Raw genomic sequence first — 8,777 nt, 5'->3', positions numbered from 1 at the left:
CTAAGCCTTGAAAAAGTGTGGGAAGTTGTGGTACTTTGCTCCTGAATTGCATCTGTGGTATAAAGGTATTTCACTAATTAGGAGAAAAGAAATCCAAAGCACTGTTATTTACCCAAGTGTTGATGGAGCCTCTCTTCTGAGCCTCTTCCTCATGTTCTGCTCTTCCTGTCAGGCCTATGGGTTTGTTTTGCTGAAATGGTAATATTTTTTCCCTCTTTTTTTTCCCCCACCTAGACTGGCAGATAGCTACTCTGTCTCTTCTGTTGGGTGGTGCTGCCATTATTCTCATAGCTTTCCTGGTTGGGTTGATCTCCATCTGTGTGGGATCCCGGAGGCGGTTCTACAGACCAGTTGCAGTCATGCTATTTGCTGCAGGTAAGCAGATTCCCAACACCATTATGAAAATTTAATGAGAGCAGCTTCACTTTTGTGAAGAAAGACGTGCCTTGTTCTGCATACTAATTCAGAGGCTTTTGGTTTACTTCTGTGTTAACTCCAGTGAGGTTTTTCAGGGTACCAGTGCTGTGTGGCATTAATCATTTTTGCAGTTGCACTATTATTAGTTCATAAGCAATTATTTATTTGCATTGTATTTATTGTTTCATGAAGTACATGCAGCGGCAGAAACTACAGGGGATAAATCTCCAGGTACCGTTTTTAATCTGTGACTTTGTGCTGCTTGATGTCCCCATTTTTATTCTTCAGGCAAAGCTATTTCCATTATTTTTATATTCTTTCTTTTACATTTTTAAAACAGGAAAATTAATGCCCAGATGTGAACCCTTGAAGCCCTGCATGTGAAAATAAATAGGATTATGTTGCAAGGTGTTTATAGATGCCCGTGTGCCATGAGGAATTAATTTCATTGTGTCAGCTTGCTTGCTTAGTTATTAATTTAACAAGCTGTCACAGTGTAGCCCCTGTTTAGTTTTAAAAACATGAAAATTGAGTAGTTTATATAAATCATCAAAAAATCTTAAGGGAGACCTATGAATCTGAATTGTCAGTAAGACTGGTCCAGTGAGGTATAATTACAATATCAACTCATCTCCTTTTGTACATTCTGGTGTTCTGAGGCTTAGTCAGCATGGATGTTCCTGCTTCTCCTGAGATTAACTAAGCATGGTTTGCCTTCATCCTGTCACTTATACCTGCATTGGAGCCAGCAGCTTAAGCCCCTTCTGATAGCCCATAATGAAGAGGATGACAGGACCTAGTCTTCAGGATGTATTATAAAAAGCTACTTACAAGGATATGAAAAGATGAGGATGCAGAATTTGCAGGATATTCAGGAATGAAACAAAGCTCCGGGGAAGGCTCCTGCTGCCCCCTGCTGTTAACATTACTTTGATTGAGCCGCAGCACTTCAAGATGCACTTTTATTTGCTCAAGAGATATTGGTAGATTATATTTCACTTGTTTTCAAGAAATGAGTGCAACCTAGGATCAGATATCCTGAACGGGAAATTGTTTCGTTCTGTGTTGCACTGCTGTCTTGGTTGAAAGAATAAAGGCACTGGTGCCATGATTTTAAAAGTTAGTATTAATTCTGAGATTATAAAACATGATGGGCAATTAACTGTCAGGAAAGGGGATTATTGAATTTCTCTACTGGTTTCTTATTTGCCTTTGAACTTAATTTCTCATAAGATTGTGTAGTAACTTAGTAATTATTCAGCCGTACACTGCCTATCTTGACATATTGCTCATTTAGTATGTCATTAGGTTTTTAATATAAAAAGAAACAACTTTCCCAAAGAAAAAGTGTTCTCAAATCCTGTTGTTTGTCTTAAAGCTTAATCTATGCTTCTATGCATAACATTAGTTCTAGTATTTACTACAAAAGGTTGAGTGTAGTGGTGGTTTAATGCTTACTTGCATTAAAAAGGAAAATATATTGGTGCTTTAGCTCATGAATGGTATTCAGCTCTTTCTTTTGCCTCTGTGTGTGCGTGCATGTGCATTTTAAATAGCCATGACCTGAAGCCTATCAGAAGAAGGGAAATGGTAAGCCTAAGTCAGCCTGCTCCATTCTTCTTCATTATCTAGTAAATCTGAGGAGAATCCTTTTGGGATTTGACATGGACATTGTTAATGTCATTTCCTACAGTTTTTATCTTTGATGTCAACTATTTTTAGAGGTGAATATGGGCTGGCATGTCTTGAAAAAATTATGGAAAGGATCCTCTACGGAAGAGGGGAAAGTTAAGATTGCAGCATGGTGGAGTTTGTGTCTTTTACAACTGTCCATGGATCGAAACCTTCACCTGTGGGCTTCACAGAAGATCTTTGAGAATAAACCCTGCCCCAACCTGTGAATCTACGGACAAGACCAAACATTCTGTATGAATCTGATTAGGAGTCTACCAGCTGCCTCTGGAAGAAGGACACACTGTGAATTGCCCAGAGACATTTCGTGATCTGTGTGGGTGTCAGGTAGAAAATGTCACTGTGTGGGATAAAGGACAAAAAGGAAGAATGGTTTCTAGGCACTTAAAGTCCAAATAGTCCAGGCGTTTTTTTTTTCTTCTAGTTCTGATTTGGTTTGTTGGTTGGTTGGTTTGTTTTATTTTTTCCTTATGTTTCACTTTCAGTTAGTGGCTCTGTAGGTGAAGAAGAAGGTTGACTGACTAGGACTGGAAGAGATGAAAAAGCAAAGGCACAAAAAAAAAATAGTTCAACCTATGTATTGAGAATAAGCCAGCAAGCAATCAACAGATGTGAATGTATTTAAAATAAATACCGTTATCTGTGTGTAATGGGGAGAGGAACAGAAATACCTCAGGTAATGGAAAAAAAGTGCAGCATGGATAGAGGCAGTTGCAGGACACTGTTGTGTGGATCCACCTTAGCTCATACAGCTCTTACCAGTATTTTTGGTCTAGTAGAGATTACGTACTTGCTGGGGTGTCTTGGTGATCATGACTCAAACTGGCCCTGAAAGCTATATCCTCAAAGTACAGTCTCACAAACTTGTCAGTGTGGGAGACTCATGATATGGTTACTATGTAACTGAGTGCTAACCAAGTCTTAATATAGGGGTATGAAGAGAAAGTGTAATTTTTCAAAGTCCATAAAAGCAAACAAAAAAAGGTAACTGGAAAGATGTTTGCCTTCTGGGGGTGTGTTCTAACAATTTTAACAATGTTTGGAAGAATAAGCTGTTGAGGTTCATAAGCTTGTAACACATCTCACAGGATGCTTTTACATGTGAGCTAGGGAAACAGTGGCTAAGTTAAAGCATTCTAAGTGGGAGAATGAAAAAAAAAAGGCAGCAGATAATATTTGGAGAATACTTAGAGGATGGGTCTTTCCATTCTGACAGGGAGTCAGAGCATAGTCTGACTGGATTGTGTCCTGAGCTCTGTGCTGTTACCTATTTTCAAAAGTCTGCTTGTCAAATTTTATGGTGAAGCTAGAGAAAATTGTAGATACGATGGAGGGCAGAATTTGATTTTCAGAAATTGATAGAATGGTCTGGAAAAGTAGGACTGACTTCAGTAGGATGTAGTGCAATTTGCTACAGGGTGGCAAAATGATTAATAGCATCAAAGAAATACTGATAGCAAAGATGCTGTATAGGTCACATGGTGCAACCTGCTTGTCGAGGCAGGACAATTGCTAACACTAGGTGTTGTTATCAGCTGCAGCTTTGCCTGTACCAGTTTTGAAAAACTTAAAGGATGAAGATTCCTCAGCCTCTCCAAGCATGTTGTCCTTGTGCCATATTACCCTCCTTATGATATTTTTTTCTTTCCTGATATCCATCCTGAACCACTGAAACAGATTTGTACCTATAGCCATTATCTTAGATTCCTTTGCACTACAAAGAAAAGGTTTGGTTTTTTTATTATTGTTGCACCTACATGTTCAAGAAATGTAGTTTCTTGAAAAATGGTTTGAAATTGCTCCTTAGCCATCTCTTCGTGAGTCTAAAAAAAACCCTAATTCACTCATGCTCCTCTTAGGGCTGATTTGCCCCAGAATTCTGATTATCTTGGCTGCCTTTGATGAATCGATGTTACCTGCTTATTGCCATTTTGTTCTGTGTGTGTTTGGAGGTGAACTCCAAGAGGATGTACTCCATATTTCCAGGGACTGAGTTGAGGCTGACCCAATCTATAATTCTGTGGATTTTTCACTTCTATCCTTTTTAAAGATGGAAAAAACATTGACCTTTTCCCAGTCATCTGAATATCTCCTGATCACTGTGATTTTTTTTCATAGATTAGAGAGGGCTCATGGTCACATTAGTCGACTCTTTTATCACCCTTGGGTCAGTCCCATCTGTTCCCATAGATATGGATGAAATTCTAAGTCATCCCTAACTTGTTCATGCACTGCTGACACCCTCCCAAACCGTGTCACTTAGAAGTCATGGAGAAGGCACCATGGTGTATATCACCTGTCACTAAACTAGCTTTCCTGCCCATCATTGCATTAATATGTTTTCTGAAGTTCATCTTGCAACTCTTGCACCAGTGAAAATTGGGTATTACTCATTTTGACATTTCCTAGCTTCATGTTGGGCTCCAGCTGGGCTTCAGCCTTCCTGATTTTTATGTTCAAGTATCAAAATAGTGCTTTTATACTCATGTCATTGTCTATCCTTGTATCCTTCTTGCATGTGCCCCTTTGCTGCACATTTATTGAGAAACTCCCTGTTTGGGCACCTGGGCCTCCTGCTAAAATTCCTGGTCTTCCTGTGAAGCAGGGTGGCCTGTTCTTGAGCTAGCAATATTTTTAAAAACAGCATGGACTCCCTTTCTTTTCATGCTGCTTCCTAATTAATTGCACAGGTTGTATTAAGTACAAAGAGCTTCCTAGAGAGCAGTTGCATGTGTGTTAATCTTTGAAACTGTAACACCCATTGGTTATTAATGAGCTTTACTCAAGTGAATGAGAAAGAGGAATGATGTAGAGAACATAAATACAGAATTTAATAGCCAGCACCACCATTTTCATATAGACGTATCAGAAAGCCACACCATAACTTTTTTTGACAGCAAAACTGTTAGAGTCAAACATTTGAACAAGGAAAAAAAGATGACTGAAATTATTTTCCTAGTTTTAAAGCACTTGTTGTGATTTCTCTCTGTTTAATATGGTAAGTACATATGATTGGACATATTTAATATAAAAGGAGTAAAACTAGTATTCCTGTTCCTGTACAAGCATCATGGTGCTAGTCATAAAAATGGATCTGAACTTGAAGTGAATAGGTTAGTTTGAGATGACTAGTGTGATTTGAGTAGCGTCCTGAAGTGTTTTTGTTTTGTTTTGTTTTGTTTTCCAATTTCTTTTGCAGCCCTTTTTCCTACAGGAAAAGACCATCACTTCTGAAAACAGAAGGCACACACTTTTCCATTGGGAGGTCAACAGAGCATGAATTTCCTTGAAATTCACTGGAAGCAGATCAGTAGTTGCAAGCATTCATTTTAACATATTTTTTGGGCCATACTGGTCATTTTTTATAACATCACTAACTGGTTTCTCTAGCCTACACAGGTCCCTTCGCACTGTACAGGAAGAAACAATGACAGGAGACAAAAACTGTGCAGAGTGTTATGTAGTGTGGATGTTCCCATTCGCTAGTTGCTGCCAGTACTTCCTTTGAGTTTTACAATAGTGCAGCTGGACCAGTAGTAGCAGAAGTAGGAACCCTCACTGTAAAAATGGTGAAAATACCTGGTGTGGGTACTGCTGCTTTACAATATGTTCCTCTTCCAAAAAAAATCACTTTTTTTGTGATTTGTGTGTTTTGGGTTTTTTTGTGGTGTGTGTTTTTTATTTTTTTCTTCGACAAGTCAAATCTGTAGATTAAAATTCGGCATAGTTTATATGTTAGATTGGGGAAGGGTGGAGAGCTTCCTTGGTTGGCACTTCACACACACACAAACACACAGCAGTTTCTGTGTTTACTCAGCAGAGATGCTTCATCAGGCAGTTCAGGAATCCAGTAAAAAACTTGCTTATTTCCATTTATCTTAGGAAATCCTTTTTGACTTTGAACAGTCTTAAAGGTGTGTCTGAAAGCTGAAGCATATGTTCAGGTGGCTCTGGGTATAATAATGCTCTAATTATACAGAATTGGAATGCATAATCTTTTCATAAGAGTAGGTGCTTCCCCTAGAGTACCCTGTCAAGATTTCTCCAGTGTTGAGCCATGTTTTGTGAGCTGGCAGACAAAAAATACATTAAAATGGAATAACACAGAGTAACACTTCAATAACTTTAGGATTAAAAAAACTCCTGTGGATTTTGGTATCCACATCAGAAAATCCACTAACCTAAAATTATTAAAATTGTCAGTCTCAATTAAAGAGTCCAAAGACTAGTCTGTAGGCTAAACGGAGGGAAGGGGTAGGAAGAAGAAATTTTCGATGAGTGTTTTTTAAAATGTTGTCACTGAGGGTGTAATGAATATTGGAAATCATCTTTCCATACCTGTCCCATCCAGAGGACAGGCAAGCGTTAGCCTCCAGGGCTAATGAAAGGTGCCAGTTTGGCAACACAGAAGAATGTGTGTGGGAATGAAAAGTCAAATGATAGATTTTTAGTTTGTGAGGGGTTCAAGTGGTAGGAGAATATAATTACTGTTATTTCATTTTCCTGTAATTTCTGAGTGTAATTTCAGAAGGGCTTCTGTAATCCGGATTCCTGTTACCCAGTGGCATTTTATATCGCTGCTAGCTTTGTAACAATTCTCTAAGTAGTGTTCCTGCTCCTTACAATACCTAATAAACTGTAAAATTGACTCAGTCAATGTTAAAGAAAGTAGTTATTATGGCATTACATTGCATACCATTGAGCTTTCATCAGAGGATGTGTTAAGCCTGCAAATACTTAAGCACATGCTTAATTGTCTGGGAGTGCCCATCCTGCTTAAGAGGGGGCTAGTGTTAAATGCTGGAACCTAGCATTGCCTTAAGGCCATATCATGTGTTTGAGGGATGAAAGGGATGTTTTGTACATTACTGTGATGTTCAGTCTTTTGTGGGTCGCAGAACTAGAGGCCTGAAGAATCACTAACATCAGACAGTTTGTTCTCTCTACAGTTTGTTCTTGTCTTCAGGTGTAATTTTCACCTGCTTACCTTGGAAACTGTTGACCCAGTTTTTTGCTAACAATGTCCCCGAGTTTGAAAGTGAATGGATACTGATAAAACCGAAAACTTCTTGTGAAAATTTGGGTTCTTCATCCGTGTACTTTTCTTTTCAGGTTGCTACATGTAGTTTGGGTTTTTTCTTATGTCACAAATAGTTAACAGCTTTGCTGAATACCACTGCAGACCTGTGGATCGGGCTGCAGGAGATCTAGCTCTCTCAGAGACAACACTGTAGAAAGTTGATCTGGCTTTGATCTGGTTTATTAGCTTTTTTTCATCACGAAGCATTTCTGGCCCGCCTCCTAAATTTGTAATACAAGGCAATGTTTTGCCAGTTGGAATTTTAGTGACTGATCAAACTTCATAGATTCCTTGGTATTCTGTGTGACAATATCATTAATTCTGATTACAGTACACCGTAATGCATATGAAATATGTAATTCAGTGAGTCTCTACTGAACATAAATATTATCACCTACTACACTGAATTATTTTTAGGCTAAGTAAATTATTCGATTCTGCGCTATATTTCTTACCATTCATTTATTCTTGCTTCTCTTTTTGACTTATTTACAATAGCTATAGAAGAAGTGATTTTAGCTTTATTATTATGGAAGGAATAATGACTGCAAACTAGAATACAAAGGAGAGACAGAAAAGAATTGGGGAGAAGATTGCTTTCACTGTTTATTTTGTGAACATCTGAAGGATCCTCGTTATACCATAGCAATAACATTTGTTCATCAGCAGGGGAATATGGAAGAACTGCTCTGTTCTCTGTTAATGAAATGAAGGTGAATTTTTTTTTTTTTTCCAAAAAGAGCAGTACTTACAAGCTAACAAGGCACCAAAAGCATTTTCAATGTGAATTTCAGTTGCATGATGTTTTCCTTGTTTTATGGAAATGAATTAAGGCTTCTTCTGATATCTGGGTGTTGTTTTTTTTTTTTTCTTTTCTCTTTCAGTTGTTCTTCAGGTGTGCAGCTTAGTCCTTTACCCAATCAAGTTCATCGAAACGGTCAGCTTGAAAATATACCATGAGTTCAACTGGGGCTATGGCCTGGCTTGGGGTGCAACTATATTTTCATTTGGGGGTGCCATTCTTTATTGCCTGAACCCTAAGAACTATGAAGACTATTACTAGAATCATTTAATGAAAAGAAAAATGACAAAAGGTTTACCCCATCTTTTCTAATTCACAGTTTTTTTAGAACACTTGTGGAGCACCAAACAGTATGCTCTGTTGATAAAATAGCCTTTGCCTTTTGGGTGTGAACACTATAACCAGCTTTTACAACCATTTAAAAGGACTGCAAACACTAGGATTGCTGGACTTACATAGGCAGATGCTGCAAGCTGCTGATACATAAGCTTCATTTTTCCTGACAACAAGCAAAAGGATCTACATGACAGCGATCATTGTGAGGAAACTAGTTGGAATGAGAATGCAATGCCAGCATCTGCTATTGCCTTCAGGGAGCAGCTGGTATAGGCTCGATTTAGAAGTTTCCCTGTATTGTAGAGGATTCAGATGTCTGATAAGCAGGCAGTGGCATCTTGTAAAATAGTCTGTGTTGGCCCCTTGTTACTTGCTCAGAAAAGCTCTTAAGGAATTAGCTGCAAGTGACTGTGTTGAGGGCAGTGAGGGTAACTGGTTAATGACTTGTCT

General features: G+C 38.4%; 1 protein-coding gene across 1 annotated transcript; it reads left to right on the top strand.

The window, feature by feature from the left end:
* Positions 1-234: 234 nt before the first annotated feature.
* TMEM47 (transmembrane protein 47) lies at positions 235-8,252 on the top strand (the record flags this gene model as incomplete). Its single annotated transcript, XM_008943575.1, has 2 exons — positions 235-375; positions 8,074-8,252. Coding segments are annotated over 2 exons (320 nt in total), but the record flags the coding sequence as incomplete, so codon positions are not given.
* Positions 8,253-8,777: the final 525 nt, after the last annotated feature.

Source organism: Merops nubicus, unplaced genomic scaffold, assembly GCF_000691845.1.
Source record: "Merops nubicus isolate BGI_N331 unplaced genomic scaffold, ASM69184v1 scaffold28867, whole genome shotgun sequence".
NCBI lineage: Eukaryota > Metazoa > Chordata > Aves > Coraciiformes > Meropidae > Merops > Merops nubicus.
This window is presented reverse-complemented; position numbering and strand designations above follow the sequence as displayed.